The sequence below is a fragment of the Epinephelus moara genome, chromosome 18 (genome assembly GCF_006386435.1).
Source record: "Epinephelus moara isolate mb chromosome 18, YSFRI_EMoa_1.0, whole genome shotgun sequence".
In the NCBI taxonomy this organism is placed as follows: Eukaryota; Metazoa; Chordata; class Actinopteri; order Perciformes; family Serranidae; genus Epinephelus; species Epinephelus moara.
Window position 1 is genome coordinate 36,394,904 of NC_065523.1, and position 19,302 is coordinate 36,414,205.

The window sequence follows — 19,302 nt, forward strand, 5'->3', positions numbered from 1 at the left end:
TATTTCCCTTGCAGAAACAGTCTCTGGACGTGAAACAGCTGCTGCTCTGTTATCAGCTCCATGCAGCACAGGACGAGGCAGGGCATTATAAAGCACTCACTGTTTCCACATGTATGGTTGTGTAGGAATGCAGGAGAACTAGTAACTCCATGGCTGCAGATCAGGATCATTAGTAGCGCTCGCTCCCTTTGTTCAATTAGACATGACAAGGGAATGTCTAATTTTCTATTAGTTAGTATAAGCTACGTGGTGACAAAGGTGTTTCAGTGAGGTTAAAGGGAGAGTAGAGAATGGGTGGGTTATGATAATATTTGCACAGCATCAGAAGGTGCAGTAGTTGTTTAGGTTGTAACACTAAAGATGACAAACTTAAGCAGTGCTAACGATTGTAGCGGCTTTGACACTTGTTAAATGCAGAGGGGGGCCATCAGAGTCACGTCTGACAAATATTAACCATAAAATACAAAGAACATAGCTCCATCAAACAATACGAAACAAATAAAGCATGTAACAGTCTGAGAGACATTTTGAACTGAAATTCAATTGAAATAGTTTTTATATTTTGTTATAATTTCATTAATTTTTAAATTCATTGTCATTAAAAACTGATTAAGAATGTCAGAAATACATAGTTAGAAATGTAACTTTAATATAAAATGATTTAAAACATGCCATCTTTAAAAACATTGTTCAAGTTCAGGGGTCGCACGTGTTGCTTACTTAAAAAGACATCTGTATGATGCCTGGATCGGTGCAGTTACACAAATAATGAAATATATGTCACCAACTTAATGCTTTTAAAGACCTTTTCAAGATCATTTTTAACCAAATTTAAGACAATTTAACTTTTTGTTATTCAAGCATGCGGGTAAGTATAAAGGTAAGTAGTACAAAATGTCGTCCCGTGCAAACGTATGTAGGAATATGTTTTTTAGACTGTTAACCTACATTTTGCCAACAGATCAGTGTAAGTATAAAGTAAAAGGACAGTTTTAGGTTTGTTTTTTTTTTTACATACTTTATTAATCCCCGAGGGGAAATTCAATTTTTCACTCTGTTTGTCAATTACACACAGGTCTGAACACACACATGCACGAACTGGACCTATACATGCACTAAGTGGAGAGATGTCAGAGTGGGCTGCCCATGACAGGCGCTCCGAGCGGTTGGGGGGTTCGGTGCCTTGCTCAGGGGCACCTCGGCAGTGCCCAGGAGGCGAACTGGCACCTCTCCAGCTACCAGTCCACATTCCATATTTTGGTCCAGAACTTGAACAGGCGACCCTCCGGTTCCCAACCCAAGTCCCTATGGACTGAGCTACTGCCGCTTCAGTGGTGGGTTGAAAGATTTGCAACATCAGAAATGTGGACTGAAACCCAGAAGAGCTTGACTAGTTTTGACAAAAAAGACAGTTAAATGAAATTAGATAAAAAAATATTTGTGCCTATTAAGACTTCACAACTTCAAATTTAAGACAGTTTAAAGGTCCAGTGTTCAGGCTTTAGTGGCATCTAGTGGTGAGGTTATGTGCCAAACATGTAGGAGAACTATGTTGGCTGACGCGCAAATGTGAATTGCCCTATCTAGAGCCGGTGTTTGGTTTGTCTGTTCTGGGCTACTGTAGAACAACATGGTGGACCCACTCCGTATGTAAATATAAATGGCTCATTCCAAGCTAACGCACAAACACAACAATTCTTATTTTCAGGTGATTATACAGTAGGGCTGTCAGCGTTAACGCGTTAATCATGATGTGATTCAAGTTTGAAAATACCACTTTTTTTAAAAAAAAAATCGTGTTATCGTGTGCCGCTATTTTGTCCCTTTGATGCACCCTTACTTGTAGGTAAGCTGCCGCAGTGGCTTCCTGCTAATGACACTACTGTGCTCTTGAATGGCCCCAGTGGTGGCAGCTGGAATCAGGCCAGCTGATGTGGCCCAATTCTGGGGCGTCATTCATGCTGATACCCAGCCGAGTTGGGTGACCAGATGCAGTCCGGCTAATTTCATCCGGCATGTCGAGTTTGGGACGATTCTGGGCCAGGTTACTTTCAATAACGGCCCAGTTATGGCAGTGTTGGCAGCCGGAATCGGGCCAGCTGATTTGGCCCAATTTCGGGGTGTCATTCATGCCGATACCCAGCTGAGTTGGGCAACCAGAAGATGCCCGGCTAATTTCATCCGGCATACCGAGTTTGGGCCGATGCTAGGCCAAGTCATTTTTCGACTCAACGACTTATCAACTTCTAGTTGATAAGTCAAATCTAGTATGCATCTTGTGTCACATGGAATTAAAGTATCAACAACGTACTTTGAGTTTAAGCTCCCACCTACGAGTTGAGCACACAGGTGCTGCTAATCAAACTGATGTCAGTGGGCAACCACATCACCAAATGTACGAATCGCCACAGACCTGTGGATCAAACTTAACTGCAGTGCTAGCGAAATGGGTGGCAACTTACTGCAGACCAGTTCACACTGTGGAAGACTCTAAGGGATGTCCTCAGGTTGGCATGTTGTAACCACAAGCCTTACCATTGCAAGGAAGAACAGCTTCACACAAACAGGACCTGTATGAACTTGAGAACCAACTGAAATGAACTCCTGAGAAGTGCAATTGCTGTCGCAGTTATCGGAGATCACTGGACATCAGCGAGGAATCAAAATCATCTTGGAGTGACTGCACACCTTACTGACACTGACTGGACATTGCGCTCCTTTGCTTTAATGGTTTGACCAAGACCACACTGCTGTAACAGAGCAGCACTGATTTGAAAGAAAGCTTTCAATTTAAATCTAAAGTCAAGGAAGTAAATTTCTTTGCATTCATTTGTTTCCCATCCAGGACACTGGTAATAAGAAATTTACCTTGTTAATATGGATTGCAAAATAATGGCATCTTAAACATCCACTCATTTTCATCCGCTATTCAGTTTTCAACAGGGGAATTAAACCAGCACGCAAACAGCACAGAGGTTTGACATGTTTTTCTTGGAGGCAGGTATATCAGGTTGTAAATTCTTTGACTAAATGTCTGTCTCTGTGTGAGCCAGGATGAGTCGACCTCATTTCTTCATTGTAACTGTGACATTCTGTTTGATGTGCTGCTGCCTATCTTGGACACGCTTGTAAAGACAATTTTTAATCTCAACGAGGCCTTTCATGGTTTAATAGTTTAAAGAATATAATTTCACATTAGAGTTTTGGCAAATGCTGTGGAGCCCTCCAGGACTGGTGCACCTGCCGGGTGTGACAGAGTGCGTTCATTTCTATGGAAAAGTGGTTACTGCACACACACCCTCTGTGGTATTCAAGTCATGGTCTAGTGTGAGGAATGCAAACTTCACCAGCTGCCGAAAAGAAGCTGACAACAAAGATTTATGCAAAACTACAGAGCATGTAAAGTATTTTGTGTGTGTGTGTGTTATTGTTACGTGCATGGTGACATGCACAGTAATGTGGTCGTGGGAGCTGGAGGCACCTCTGCAGGTCGAGCCCAACACTGTGACTGCTTTCCGCTTGAGTGGGAAGAAAATGGTTCAGCATGCTGCTCCGTCTCATGCTTGCAGTGGGTGTGTCTGACACACACCCAGAGCAGTTACTACTCAAAGCAACACCCACATACCTGCAGGGAGAGAGGGAGAGATTAAGACAGGTAGGTGATCACACCGAGGGGAGTGAGTGACAAGACAAGAAAGTGGTGATGATTGAGGAGGCAACACAAAGGCAGTCTCGTTTAGCTTTGACCTTTGTACCTCGCAGAACTTCAAGAGGCTATGATCTTTCTTTTTTAACAATAACATGTATCATATGACGATGTGAGAACAATGTGAATCTGTAGTGATGAACCTACAGAGAAAAATCACCTGAATCTAAAGCCCAACTGTCAGCTCATTGTTTTGGTCATGACTGTTTTGGTTCACTCTCTTGGCTCTCATAGGGTTTTTTTTTTTTCAAGAGAAAAGCACTAAAATCCTGCTGTACACGATCTGCTGCACACAGCTAACAGACAGAGAGCAACTAGCTTGTTTAGTATTGTGCAGCATTTAGGTCCTGGTTATATGACGAGTTCAAACGAAAATTGTGAACTTTAGTCGCGCTTTGGCCGATCGTTTACACGACAGCGACGTTTTGGGTGCCTGAAAACGCAGAAACAGTCCCGTCTCCGTTGTCATGTAATCTTGCAATATGCAGTTCCTCTGAAAACGGATGCTTTTCGCACATGTGCATTACGCTTCCAGTCACTAGGCATGGGCGATAAAGTCGACCATCACAACAACAATGGCGGACTCCTGAGCTCTGTTTGTGCTGCTCAGCCTGTTGAATTTATCAACGCTTCTCCAGCAAAGTGTAGATTTACTGTAGCAACTCCACCTCGTCATCCGTCCAGACAAACGTTCATGCAGTTGCCATTTTGTTTGTTTATACATCACCGCTCTGTAGAAGGAAGCATTACAAAGTCACACTGCCAACTACTGGCCTGGCATGTATACTGCAGCGTTTTTGGTAATTTTTGTGGATCTGTGTGCATGGCGATTGTTATCAAAATGTTGTCGTCTGAACGCGGAACTTTTTGCAAAATGAAAATGAGAAACGATTCTGTTTTCAGCGGATCGTTTTCGTGTAAACGTGGCCAAAGTTGCTTAAAGGTGGAGTCAGTGATTCAGCAGAAAGACTTGATATTCACTGTGGAGTTCATCACGTTGGCATGTGCCAGATTTTTTTTTTTAATTTTTTAACAATGAAACTAATTGTAACATGTAACCGAAGTAAATAACTACGACGCACTTAGCAAAATGAATAAAGGACGCAGGAAAACAAATCAAAAACTACATACATAAACCCTCAACAAGGTAGCAAATATTATATCAGAAATATTAAAAGGTGACCAAATACAAACATTTATATATTATCCAAACCCCATGCACCCCCAAGTCTGTACAATTCAATCCATGTATACCCCCGCTCTTTTACTTATTCCAATAGGCCCATCCACTTCTCTACACTCTGCCTTAGTTTGTGGAGCCAGTTTTTTGTTAAGAGTTTAAGAGCAGTCATTCACAATATTCTAATAAGGTATTTATCTTCAAATCCAACCGTCCCCTTTGGCATTTTTTCTAACAGAATGAACTGTTGACTAATTTTAAGGACAATTTTTAAAACATTTTTAAATTCTATACAAATATATTTTCAGTAAGTATTTAAAATCAGACAAGACTAAAAGATGTGACTATGATCAGTGTGGTTTTCTCCACAGATTCACCGTCTCTCTTGCTCCCACTGCCTTTCTCTTTATACATCCATGGCCTTTCCCCCGTCCTGTGCATGATGTAGATGTATAAAGAGACCTGGATTCAGCGTTGGAGATGGGCCCCATTCATTCCTATGAAAGTTGGGGCATAAACCCAAAGAATGTACTCTCTATTTACGTGGTGTGAAATTACCCAGCCCATAGAGCAAGCACACTAAAGACTTACAGCAGCCGAGCAGCTAACCTCTGGTTTAGCACTCAGTTAACTTGATGGGGATAAGATGACTTCATCGTGTGACTCCTCTAGACTTTGGAAATGTAAACAGACTGAATGGATCAAATTCTGATAGCTCAAAGGACAAATCAATTAGCGGGATTTTGATGCTAAAAAATTGTATCCACTGATTTACAGACATCCCCTTCATGATAAAAAGGCCCTGACACATCAAGCTAACAGTCAGCTGTTGCTCATTGCTGGGCCATCGGTGAGCATATGTTGCCTTAGTCTTTGCGGTGTGTCTCACACTGTTGACCTTCTTCAGCCCTTGTCGGCTTTTTTGCAGCTGATTCAGCACATTGAAACAGTGTTGGAGATGTTGGAGCCTGTCTGTGATTTAAATCACTCTGATTGGCTGTTCAGTTCAGCGCACAGGACGAGAAACAGAAGTGAGGAAAGTAAACAAACAGCTAAAGTCAACTTGTCATATAAGGTCAGATTGTTTAGCCACTGAGTGTGTTATTGTTCACTGGTGCACAGTCTGTTCTTTAACACTGTATTATGTTGTTGATATGCTAACTAGCTAACTAGCATCATGACGGCCTTCCAGTTTCCCTTTTGCTGGTGTTGAGAATTGTTTCATCTCATGCAGGCAGAGAATGTACGTATTGGTTGGCCATCAGATCTAGTCTTTGCAGTCACAGTCAACCTTTTGGACGAGACACAGGCGACTAAGGCGACACAATAATCTGCCTTCATCACTGCTAGCTCTTTGAAGTCGGTTTGGTGAGTCTGAGCCTTAGGTAGATGAGGCAAAATCTTTGGGGCCTCATAGCATCACATGATGGACCCAGAAGTTGTAAATTCCTGTTTGGCCCTTACGTAAATTTGGCTTCAAAGACCGCCACTGTTCTGGGGGTTTGATGCACGAGCACCCTAATTTGTCTAGGGCGTGTTCCCTGGTGTGTTTCTGTTTGAGTCTACAGTAGCCTGCACATGCTCTATGTTTTACTTTCATTTTGTTGCTTTGTTTTAATTGTTATATTGCCTTTGTTTTTATTGATTGCGTGTTTTATTGTTTGATTGTTTCGTTGTACTTTGTGAAGCACTTTGTGAATTTTATTTCTGTGAAAGGTTCTATTTCAAGTAAACTTAATTATATATTTAATTGAATGCTCATTTGGACTGAATAGTAATGTTGATATGCTACTTTAGACTTAATAGGCTGTGAAACCTTTATTAAAAGGTTCAAATATGTTTTTCTTTTTGGACTAAAAATATCTTTTGATAGTAAAGGTTGCCGACCCCTGGCCTGTGTAATGTATTCTAACTAACAAATAAAACAAACATGACTAAAGATGATTCAACACTTCTCTGATACTTTATAAGCTTCACAAACACAGTGTTATTTGAAAGGTTTTCATCATATGGTACAGATGTTCATATCAATGTGTCCACCCCTGTACTACAATCACACACAACCCACCGGTTTAAATTCCACATTGCACAATCCATCTGAGATAAACATGATCCGCCCACCTGTGATGTATGTACATAGAGTCATGTACACAGAGTGAATCATAAATAACCCTTGTAGCTTCGGTTCCTTAAGGGTCGTTTTACCCTGAAAACAGAAAAAGTTTATACAAGCTCAACATGTTTTTTATGCAAATGGTGCTGTCAACAGCAGGGTGTGGCTGTCACATATCTGGATGACGAACAAAAAAAAGAAACAATTGACTTATGAAACACAGAACGCTCTCTAGTATTTACACAGCGTGCGTTCCACACATACTTCCAGGCCACGGTTCTGTAAATATGTAGAGAGCAATTTAAATCAGCCGCACCCTCAGCACTCCTGAGCAGCAGGTACTGTTCACCGAGAGATCTAATCTGTAATCACCAGGTGCTGACCTGTGACCAGCTTTTCAGTCTGATGATGATTTACTACATGTTTGAGGCGGCGCCGCAGTTCTATTGTGACACACGAGCTCAGATCCTCTCAAGCTTCTCTACATGATAATGAAAAGATTGAAATCAGCAAACATACTTACGCCCAGGGGGTCAAGGCGCCTCTGAACAGAGCTTCTATTTAAAGCTTGGATAGTCAGTTAATTTTAGCATCACTGGGCAGAAATCCCATAATAATCTTTGAGCATATTGCAAGTCAAGTAGACTGAGAGAAAACTAGATTTCTGCACCTCCTCTTAACTCTGTTTTTAGGCTTTAGAAAATCAGCCATGATGGAAGACTTGGGGCCAATCTCAATTCTCTTCCCTTAGCCTTACCCCTTGGTTTCAAGTGCACTCACCAGATAGATTCCCCTCAACGACGAATGGGTAGTGTTGAGGGGTAGGGAATCTTACCTACGAATTGGGGCGCCACTTCATGCAAATTAGCGTAACAGACATGTTCACCTACGTCAGGCGTTGACGTAGGCTTCTTGCACTCTTTTCCAAAATGCCGGCTCCAGTGGTTGTATTGCCTATTTCGTAGGCTGTCTTCATCCTTCTTTGTTTAACAGCTCATCATGCATATCGATAAAACTACCTAAATGTGTGCAGCATTAACGGCTTCATGACGAACTCTGTAGATATTCATGGCGGCTACATCGTGAATTAGCGATTTTTAAGTATTCATGTTCTAACTCAACGCTTACAGATAACAATGCATATGCAGAAACATAACACATTCCGACATATTTTGGAATTTTTGCATGCTTATAGTACTTACAATTGTGCGATGGCTTTCTCATGGAGGCTGCCATCTTCCTGGAAAACTTGCCTGGCTGGTTTCTCAATGCATCCTGGGAAATTCTATCTCCCTCAGTTGAGATGGGTTCGTAAGTGTGCATCGCACGGTCCTTCAAATTAAGTGGGGATTTTAAAGGCTGAAAAGCACTTCCCTAAAGTTTGGGACACCCGAGCCCTTCGCAGGAATGCGCAAAAACAAGGGCTAAGGCAAATTTTGAGGGGAAGTGTGAGTATTGGGACGGACCCTTAGGCTATCACAGGTCATTTTAGAAAGACAACATTTCTATTGGATGGTCTGCAAATGCAGATGTGCGTACTCCCTTTCATTAAAGCCTGATTCAATGGCGGAGAATCCTGCGGAGAAAGTTGCTATTCCAGCATTGGCAGCAACTGCCTACCCTGCAAAGCAACCCAGAAATAGAGGACAGACTTATCGAAGAGAGTCTGATGACAAATTAAATAAATCACGTCAGTGTTTCAATGATGGAGAGAAAATGTTAATAGTTTAGCCTTCTGCTAACTGAAGCTAAAGGCTCAGAGCTGCCACTTCAAGTTCACGTTTATGTAGCTAACGTTAGCTAGCGCCTCGAAACACAATGTGTCCTCTTTCGCTACAAACAACTTTCTGTTGCTGCTGTTACACAGGTTAGACCCAACACTGCTCCTGACCACCAGCCTGCTGTGACACCACACAGCGGGCCACACCAGTGCTGAGAGGTTTCGCTGGCGGAATTTGAGCTGCTGAAGGTCCATCTTCCAAGCTGCTGTCCGCTGTCCTCCCAGGAAGCAGCCCACAGCGGTGAGGAGTGAGGTGAAGGGACCGTGGGGTGGCTAGCAGCTAATTTTTGTCTCACTTGTGGGCTGACGAACTGTGAGTAAATGTGCTGCCTGCATTTATGAAGTGCGTGCATATGGCTATGGTGGTCTGGTAGGAGGGGCTTAGGACAGGAATCTGTAGGCCTCTTACTGTGAGGCGACAATGCTAACTACTGCATCACCGTGCCAACGCAATACAAATATTTGACTGTCTGATGTGATGCTGTTTATTGTGTGTCCCATACTTTGTATCCAACCTGGGTGTCAGGATGGCCTTCAGGGTGGTAAAAAGATGACTAACAGGATAGGGGGGAAAACAAGGCTAGAAGGGTTACTGCAACACAAAAATGTTGAGACAGTTTAGGCCTTTGTTCTTCTCTTTGAAAGTTTAAAAATTCTCACACCCTGTGAGCACTAACTATCAACCAAACAAAATTACCACAGAACCACAGGTATAGACAGCCCATCTTCATCTACAGCATGAACTCCAGTGTACTGAATAAATACCTGTGTTTAATCAGGAGAGTCCCGTTGAAGTTGAGAATCTCTTTTTTAAGGGAGACCTGGTCTGATCAAGACTGGCTGCATTATAAATACAGACAAAAAACACAAAGAGACAAAAACAAAAAAGCAAAAGAAACTCAGTTTTCTTTGAACACAGACATATTTCTCAGGTAGCAATCTGAATTACTCACAAGGGCCTGTTTTCTGTCCAGCATATAGTTGGAGGGTCCACTCTCTACAGGCCCCCTCACCCCATGGGTCCCTGTGCAACCACCCTGCCTGCACTGTCCATATTTACGCCCCTGGTTGACCTGCAAAATGTCACTGAAAAAGAGCACGCATGTGACTTTTACATCTCTGTTCGCAGGAACTCATCAACTTCAATTTCCCAAACTGTGTCCTTACAGCACAGAGCTTTTGAGCCATAGCTGATTGATATAATTGGAGTAACAGGGTGTCCACGGGTGTCAGGCACTTGAATTTAATGGTTTTTAAGACTTTTTAAAGCTCATTTTAACCAAATCTAAGAGTGAATCCTGGACATGTTTTTTTACTCGATCATGGAAGGTAACCATGAAGATATAAATGTGGTCCTGTGCAGAGGTATATAGAAATATGGTTAATCGAGTTAGGTATGTTAATCTACATTTTATTGACATTTAAAGTATAGAGCAAAAAAACAGTATGAGGTTCAGTGGTGGTGTTTAAGATCTGTAACATCAGAAATGTGGACTTTACAGCAGCAGAGCCTGAGTCATTTTGACAATAAGAAATTCAAAGCTGGATGAATGAAGCTTGATCAAATGTTAAGACCTCACAAATTAAATGTAAGACTATTCAATGACCCCTAATGACACAATTTCAGACATTATCAGGCATGTGGAAACTATGAATAAGATGATTTTAATTATAGCTACCAAAACATGTTTGAAAACTGCCATGAAAAGGTCATTAATGTGTGAGATACCACCCTACGAGTCATCTGTGCCAGCATGTGATGGGCACGAGACCGACAGGGCAAACTAGTTACCGATCCCTTTTCCGCTGCTGTGACACAGAAGAAATGTGTGAGGGAGGAAGGAGGTGATGTACACATACAGAGATTGATTTCTATTCTTGTTACATATGTTTTCACAACATCAAGACACTAAAAGCAGCAGAGGGTCACTGCAGATATCAGCACTGTAATATGAGATACTGTACACCTGAGGCAGCTGTTGGTGAGGTTACTATGCTGCACACTGAAGACTAATCCTTACAAACTGGTGTGTTTGTGAATCGTGACACCTGCTGGACAGAAAAGGTATCAGCAGGGTGTTTGATTTTTTTTTCCCCTGACTACATTTACATGTTCAAACATTCAGTTTTTTTGCCCTTATTCTGGAATATTCCTGAGTTGTTTACGTGGCTAATAGAAAATTAATTGTACTTAATTTTCTGCTCACATGCAGGCGCAAATTCAAAATGACAAACCCCAACATGTTGTTTAATATGTTAAAATATGAAAAGCTGGGAAGACTGTCGCTTTTAATGCAGATTTTTGACCCACTTGCTCCTCTTGAGTGCCCGAGTCATCTTGAAAGGTTTCTGTTGCAGTATTTTTGCATATCTAAGAAACAGTTGATCTCCAAGTCTGTCTTTGTGTTAAAAGTAGGGGTTTCTCCTTTCAAGCAGAAATGTGGGCTTTTTTTTTTGGGGCGTGTATCTCTGGCCAAGCCTTATTAACTGTTGGCAAGAGCTGAGCATAAACAGCAAAGATGCCGTGTGTTGCAATCTGTGGTCAAAACCTCAAGTGAGAAGCATTTTCTGTCCAATGCGTGCTCAAACCAGTTGATATTCAAGTCTTTTGTGAAGTTTAAAAGTAGGTGTGCTTCACCTTGGGACCAGACATGTGGGTTTTCCTTTTGCATCTCTTCTACAGCCTTGTAAACTCTTACCTAGTTGGTTTGAGCATAAGGCATGTGTTGCTAACGATGGCAAAAATCCATATTGAGAGACATATTCTGAAATATCGGCACAGTTTAACAGGAATATGCCTCATTCAGGATACAGCCTAGTTCAGAATATAAAAAGGGAGTATGCCGTTTATCAAATTCAAAGTATTGTCCCTTTCAAATTAATATTCGTGTGCATGTATACGTACCCAGTGACTAGCAGTGTTTCAAAGTTCAGAAAAAACATCAAACAGCAGCGTCTCTTTTTATGTTTTATTTGAAAGATCATGCAGTGCACTTCCAAGTCCGGAGCTTAACATCACTTTCAATGATACACATGAAAAACTTATACATTTGTAATTACCTAGTACAAAACATTAACTAAACATTACCGAGGAATGTAACAAATTAAATAATAGGAAAAAACAAGTGCGCAACACCACTACTGCTGCACTGCAGATCTTAAAAGGCTTAATAGGAGGTTGACGTTGTTTGTAACCCTGTTGTGAATACAAAAAATTCTGGATCAAGTGTTGAACTTAAAAAGAGACAAAAAAGCAATAAATTACTTCTTTCAAGTATGTGGTGTGTTTACTGAGAGAACTGAGGAGGCATGGGGTACGGCACCAGCGGCGGGGGATGCTGCTGCGGAGCCTGTGCCTGGGGGAAGGGGAACTGGGGGTGTGCGGCGGCAGCCTGTGCGCCACCCTTACCGAGAGCAAACTGTTGAGCCTGGAAGTTCTGGCCTCCGAAGGCTCCCGCCTGGTTGTTGTTAAAGTTGGACTGTCCGTTACCGTTGTAGCCGCTTCCGCTGAAGCCGTTGCTGCTGCCGCCGCCGCCATTGTTGCTGCCCCCATAGCCCCCGTTCTGTGTGTTTGTGCCAAAAGCTTTGTTTGGTCCGTTGTCAAACCCTCTACCGTTATCACGGTCCCTAAAACCGCCAAAATCACGCCTTCCAGAATACCTATCCCGACGGTCATCTCTATAGTCGCCACCTCTGCCTCCCCTTGAACGACCTGGAAAGGAAAACAAACTTTAGAGAGGCTCCGCCATACACATGCTGTTCTTCAGAAAAAAAATATAAAAAACAGGTGTAAAGGGACAGTTCACCCAAACATCAAAAATACACAAGTTTCCTTTCACCTGTAGTGCTATTCATCAATCTGTATTATTTTGATGGGAGTTGCCAAGCGTTGGAGAGAGCAGCCGTAGAGATGTCTGCCTTCTCTCCGTTTGATGAGATTTTCTCATGACCCGCTTACTCAAGATAATCTGTACATCTTGTTGTGAGCAGTTTCATTTAGGAACTATTTTCTTTCCTAAGCTCCACTAAGCTACTGTTACAGCTCAGCCAAGGACGCCATTAGCATCTATGTCTTTGTCCGCCAGGACTCTCTTGTCCATGAGTAGACGGATGCTTTCTTCTGTATGGTGATACAGTGTGTGGGTGTAGTTTGGTAGAGAGAAAATAGTTCCTACATAAAACTGCTCACAATAACGTGTGGGTTATCTTGAGTAACCAGATCATGATTTCAGGAAAGAGACATTGCTGTTGAGTTTTTCAAGTGTACTCTTTTCAGCTCCACAAGCTGAGTTCCATCTAGGTTCAATATTGGAGAGAAGGCAGACAAGTCTACAGCCGCTATCTCCAACACACACTGGACAGAATGACACTACAGGTAAGAGAGAAAGTCTGCATTTTGAATTTGAGGTGAACTGTCCTTTTAACCAAAAATAGATCTGAGATACAGAAGTTCAGAAAGATAAACCAATCCACCTCTCATAATAAAAAGGAGAGCAGCAGAGAAGTAAAAGTGGCTGCACTTCACAGCACAGTTTCTGTATCTCACCAATTAGATTTACCTCCTCTGTCTTCCGCCATTTGGAGGAGCTTGGGGTTGATCGCCTGGTTGGCCTCGCGGAGCACAGAGATGAGGTCACTGGCCTGCCTCATGTTGTTCGGAGTGAAGAAGGTGTAAGCCGTGCCTGTCTTTTGGCTACGAGCTGTGCGGCCAATGCGGTGGATATAGTCCTCAGAGTTGTTGGGGTAGTCAAAGTTGATGACAAATTTCACATCTTCAACATCTGTAAGATTGTGTTGCGGTGTGGCATAAAGGAAAAGGAGGACAGCACACGAAAGATGTGCGCCAGCGCCACCACAACAACCAGATCAAAAACAAAAAGGCCAAGTTAGTGTGGTCATGCGGTAGGAATGGCTGGAAATATCCACTAAGCTGGAAAAGACTAGCATTAGTCAAACTACAGACAAACATTAACCCCTCGGGGACACTACGGTGGGAAAAGAGAAACAATGCACACTCCATTGGCTTCCAATCCAGTGGGATGAAATAAAAACCCACCCCTCTTGAGTCACTGTATAGCCACCCTCAGAAAGAATGGATCAGAAGTCTTACCATTTTCTGGAGTATGCATTCACTAGTCCATTCCCATTGCAGCACACGCCCCACATATTTTCAAGACACCCACAGGTGTCTCTGTACAGTAGGGCTGCTATGCACACTACTGCCTCCTAGTGTTGTTGAACTAGCACTTAACCAAGGTCCCTTTGTCACGCACTCAGGATGCTTGCTATAAAGCTCACACTGCAGAGTCTCTTGCCAAAAAAAAAAAAAGAAAAAACTGTAGATCTGAACCAATTTGAAGGATGCCTACAAACAGTGCATCCCCACTCTCTGCATGGCAAGAACTTCCAGACCCAGTGTTCACTTGATCATAATGTCTCTCGTTGGCAGGTCTCGACATGACTTTGAAACGCAGGCGAGGGAGGAATGTGAGCTTGGATTTTGTCCAAGGGTGTCCAACTAGCATGTCCCACTGTCACCAAAAGCGCCAGTAGCCATGTCACTACAGAGGTGAAGGTATGATCGATCTGACAGACTGCTCTTCCGACAGAAGTTTAGAAACTGCAACGTTAACGCCACCCATGCTTTACAACAAGTCTGCGCAACAGAAAGCACCTTCCAAATGACTCAAATGGCTTGCAATGCAGTGCCCAAAACATACATGCAAGACAATAGGAGACAGTGTAGCTGGGCTTTGAGCTGGGACAGTTACAGAGCCTGGGTGTGTGAAGCAGTCCAAACCATTGCCAGAGAACAGACGAGCATATGGGGGAGGAACTGTGGCCAGCCCTCAACTCGATCCCCCTTTTTAGGCAGGCCAGCGCGTTATGCTGCACTTGAGCCTGGTCACCTCTGTATATCTGCACGACTGGGAGACCCGTGCCTCGCCAGTCAGGACACCTCCAAGAATCCTCCTTCCCCCTCTGGAGACCTGGGCTTGTCATGCCAAGGCCCTGCCACACAGACTGCTCCTTCAGGTCAGGGGAGAAACTCAGAAAGAAGCAGAAGAGTTAAAGAAAGCAAATACACTTTCTTTTTGAAATACATTAAGAGTACAAAAGTGTTCAGGGAGGATACTGACCTAGACCCCTAGAGGCAACATCTGTAGCAATGAGAATCGGAGCCTTTCCGTATTTGAACTCTGAAGAAATATCAAAAGAAAAAAGATCAGACATGGAGACATTTCCTGCAGGTTGCACAACTCTGATAGTGATTTACTGGTGATGCAAACTTACCATTGAGAACCCAGTCTCTTTCCTGTTGGCTTTTATCTCCATGGATTCCCATAGCTGGCCACCTGGCAGCATTAAAAGGTTTTTATGTTAGTCCATACAAGTACTTCAGAACTGTAAGGTCAGTGCTACAGACGCAGTCGTGCTTTAAATAAGTATTTTCAAATCAACACTTACCCATCCCTTCTCATCCTCCTGGTGAGGTCATCACAGCGCCTCTTTGTCTCTACAAAGATGATGGTCTTGTTCTCCTTTTCACTCATGATTTCCTCCAGCAGTCGGATGAGTCTAGAAAAGAAGACAGATACTCCGTCACTAAAACTATAAATTCTGTTAAGAAAGTCACTTAAGCTATTACGATTGGCTGTAAAAACACCCGCCATTACTGTCTCAGACGCATTACTCACTTGTTCTCCTTCTCTCCATCATTGCAGACGTCCACAATTTGCAGGATGTTGTGGTTGGCACTGAGCTGCAGCGCCCCAATATTGATCTGAACATAGTCCTTCAGGAAGTCCTCTGCCAGCTGGCGAACCTCTTTGGGCCAAGTGGCACTCCACATCAGAGTCTGACGGTCAGGCTGTTAAAAAAAAAAAAAGTTAGTAACAAATTCCATTAAAGAAATTCACAACCAAAGTGTTCATAGTCCAGCAAGTTAATGAAAAACTCACTCTGATTTGGTCCACAATTTTTCGAATCTGTGGCTCGAAGCCCATGTCCAGCATTCTGTCGGCCTCGTCCAGCACAAGGTAAGTACACCGGCGCAGGTTTGTCTTTCCTGCCTCGAGGAAGTCGATGAGCCTTCCTGGAGTGGCGATGCAGATCTCAACACCTTTAACGAAAAGAGCCTTTGTGAGAACTGAACTCAGGGAACATTAATATCTGAAGTTTGGGACAAAAAAAACAAAACTACAATACCTCTTTCCAGGTCACGGATCTGGGGTCCCTTGGGTGCTCCACCGTAGATGCAGGTGGACTTAAGGCGAGAAGCTCTGCCATATTCTGCTGCCACCTGTTGCACCTGCTGCGCGAGCTCACGGGTGGGGGCTAACACCAAGCACTGTCAGGGAGACATGGACTTTTTAAGTACACATCAGGTAACAAACATTTTCAAATCCAGGTGTTAGAATAAAATATCCAAATTCTGGCCATATTTTACGTCATCAATATGTACTACAGATGTGATGAAGTTGTGAATACTTACAATGGGACCATCTCCACGCTCCAGGAAAGGCTGGTGGCAGATGTGCACAATTGCAGGCAACAAATACTGTGAAGCAAACACATGTAACAGTTACTTCCACGAGCCAGACAAGTCATCTTGATGACAACCATATCCTAGCTCGGTGGTTCCCAACTGGTGGGTCGTAGTGAGTCACAAGGCATTTCTAAATGGACCACGTGACTCACTAACGAGTATAGTTTGAGAAAACCATGCTTTATTTTGAAGTACAGTGAACTTCTAGCACAGAGTGAGTGGCTAATGGACAGCTTCTTGAAGAGAAACTAGTAAGACAACATGGCCAAAAGTATGACGCTGAATATATTACACTGTATGGACCTCAAACTGATGACTAAGGGAAAATCCGGTTGCACTAGTTGGGAACCACTGTCCTAGTTGATCTGGTATGGGAGAGTGAGCAACTTACCGAAAGCGTCTTGCCAGAGCCTGTCTGAGCAATTCCGACCATGTCTTTACCACTGAGAGCCAGGGGCCAGCCTTGAGCCTGGATGGGTGTTGGGTCAGTCCAGTTCTGTTTGTTGATCACATCCATCACATAAGCTGGAAAAAGGAGGATATCGGTCAATTGTGATGCACTAAACTTCCTTTGAGATTTATTTTGCATCTTATTTTAAACTTACATGGAAAGCTGGCCTCGTGGAAATTGATAATAGGATTTGGGCAGTCTCTGCCCTTAAATGTAATTGTTTTGGCCCTTCTGTATTGTTCAACTTCTTGCTGCAAGATAAGAGTGAGAGGAACATGTTAGGTTCAGTGGCCATGTAGGCTTACATAACAGCAACACGTGCAGCAGGGAGCACATGCACATCAGTGTTACGTAACATTACAAGAACCATGCTGACTACATACCGGCGACCTCCTGGCAACGTCGGGATGCTGCTGGTAGAAGTTTTTCTCAAACTTGGGGAGCTCGTCGAGGTTCCACTGCTTCTTCCTCAGCCGTTCACCGGGGTTGCCGAACTTTCCTCCACCTCCTCCACCACGGTTGCCACCAAAGCGAGGAGGACCGCCGCCATAGCTGTAATCAAATTAACAGTTAAGTTTACAAAGTGAAATCATTTCAGGCGGCGATGGCGGCGGGTTAAAAACGAAAAGAGATCCATTTCCACTGCGTCATTCTTGAGAAAATATATATAGCTGTCATATACTTTCCAGCCAGCAGAGGAACAATGGAAAATCAGCCGGCATTTTGTATCCGCATTCATGCCACATGGCGAAAAGCCGACTAGCCAGCTGTGTTAGCAGCTCGAGTCAACGATGTTACATCCAGAGTATCACGAGATAAACTTTATGAAAAGGACAGCGTATTTAACAACTAGCTGTATCCGCAATTTGTGTTTCAATTAAAGGTTTCCTGTGGCGATTACGTGTAACGTCGGGTTAGCTTCCGCGGAGCTACCCTGAAGCTAACGAAAAGCCGCTGAGCCGGGGCACGAGGCCAAACTAGGCCTTGAGCCAAAGACAACGGGCCTGGTTCCCCCGCCCGGGCCTGGTTCCCCCGCCCGGGCCTGCCGTGAATAAACACATCCAGCCACCTTTAAAACGTGTAGCGTCTACGTTAAAAATTAGGAGTAAATCTGAGCTATATCCCATCATGTTCCCCAAACAATATTACACGATTCAGTTCATTTTTTCTGCGTTAAAATGTCTCGTCAGCCATTTCGACGACTCACACGAGGAACAACCTAAAAACGTTGTAAAAGCATTTGTACTCACCCTCTGTCTCTGTCTCTATCTCTGCCGCGGTCTCTGTCGGTATATCCAGGCATTTTGTAAACAAGTTGTATAAATAAAACAAGATAAATAACCCTTCACTTGTGGTTTGACCACTGACTTAAAAACCCGACCGGCCGGCAGTGGTGCTGAAATGCCGGTAATGTGAAAATGAGGCCCGGTATATATGGCAGGAGGAAGTGCCTCTTCCGATGTATTCATCCGCTGTAGGGCTTTTTAACTTCAGCTTCTGCCGACTGACAACATAGATCCATTACACACCGGTAAAACGGTGCTGTCATTTTAATACACTTCAAATTGTAAATATAACACATGGATCCTATAATACACCACTAAACATATTTTATAAGTTGATTTAGAGCAGGCAGGAAAACATAACCAAGGTTTTTTAATAATCACGCATAAACATTGTCTCTGTGACGTCAGAGCTCATCGAGACAACATTAAAGCTCATCGGGCTCAACGTTAGCTTCACGTCACATGGACGATGTGTGTAAATGTTGTGTATTTTCTCTCACAGTTGATTGGGTTTGCGGCGTTTCCCGTTCGAACATTGTGTGACTTCAACACATGTTCGCGGACGGATATGTACGAGACAGAAACTGGCCGTGCTCCGGCTCTGACGACGCTTCCCCGTGTCTTACGGTAAGTGACGTCACCGGGGACCAACCCGAACATGAAAGAGGCGACTCCTGTTTCTCCTCTGTGTTTTTTGTTTGTTTGTTTGTTTCAACTCTGTTTATTGGGGGTTTGAAAACAATAAAAACAGAAAACAACAAAAAGATAAATAGATAAATTATAATTTAAAAAAAGAAAAAGGATTTAGAAAGATGTCACACTGACCATGTTTTGTGTCATTTAACCTGAAATAGTTAGCGGTAGAAAACTTAGTGCATCTTTCTTAAGTGGTCTATAAAGGGTTGCCAGATCTGGTAGAATTTGTTCTCACACCCTCTTGAGAAGAATTTAATCTTTTCCAAATGCAGGTGGTGCCTCACATCCTTCATGAGGGCAGAACAGGCAGGAGCTTTCAATGTAATATTATAGCTGCTGTGCAGTGTTGGGTCGGGTCCGGGCATTTTTAGGCAATTCTGAGCAACCTCTGGAACCTAAGACGGTCATCTACCGCTCTGAGGTAATTGGCAAGTAGCAACTTAACAGTGGCTTCACAAACTGAGTAAGCCATTCACTGTTGTGTAGGAAAGCAGCCATCCGTGCATGGAAAGACAGATTTGAAACCACTGTAAAAAATTCA

At 43.2% G+C, this 19,302-nt stretch overlaps 1 protein-coding gene across 2 annotated transcripts; it reads right to left on the reverse strand.

Annotated features, from left to right (window-relative positions):
* Window positions 1–11,734: 11,734 nt before the first annotated feature.
* ddx5 (DEAD (Asp-Glu-Ala-Asp) box helicase 5) lies at window positions 11,735–18,192 on the reverse strand. 2 transcript variants are annotated; one of them, XM_050068987.1, is made up of 13 exons: window positions 18,030–18,192; window positions 17,163–17,331; window positions 16,934–17,030; window positions 16,720–16,853; window positions 16,275–16,340; window positions 15,989–16,130; window positions 15,742–15,902; window positions 15,478–15,650; window positions 15,248–15,358; window positions 15,074–15,135; window positions 14,920–14,979; window positions 13,339–13,560; window positions 11,735–12,491 (listed from the first exon to the last, which is right to left on the reverse strand). In XM_050068987.1, the coding sequence occupies exons 1-13, from the start codon at window positions 18,080–18,082 to the stop codon at window positions 12,067–12,069; spliced, it is 1,875 nt and encodes a 624-aa protein (XP_049924944.1). In that variant the 5' UTR covers window positions 18,083–18,192; the 3' UTR covers window positions 11,735–12,066. The 2 variants fall into 2 exon arrangements, with proteins under 2 accessions (XP_049924944.1, XP_049924946.1); XM_050068989.1 differs by having other exon boundaries at window positions 12,320–12,491; window positions 13,326–13,560.
* Window positions 18,193–19,302: the final 1,110 nt, after the last annotated feature.

Coding starts and splice junctions, on each gene's coding strand:
- ddx5 (XM_050068987.1), bottom strand. CDS start 18,082: ATGCCTGGATATACCGACAGAGACCGCGGCAGAGATAGAGACAGAGAC. Junction 16,131..16,274: donor AGCGTGGAGATGGTCCCATT/GTAAGTATTCAC, acceptor TCTCCCTGACAG/TGCTTGGTGTTAGCCCCCAC. Junction 15,136..15,247: donor AGGAGGATGAGAAGGGATGG/GTAAGTGTTGAT, acceptor TAATGCTGCCAG/GTGGCCAGCTATGGGAATCC.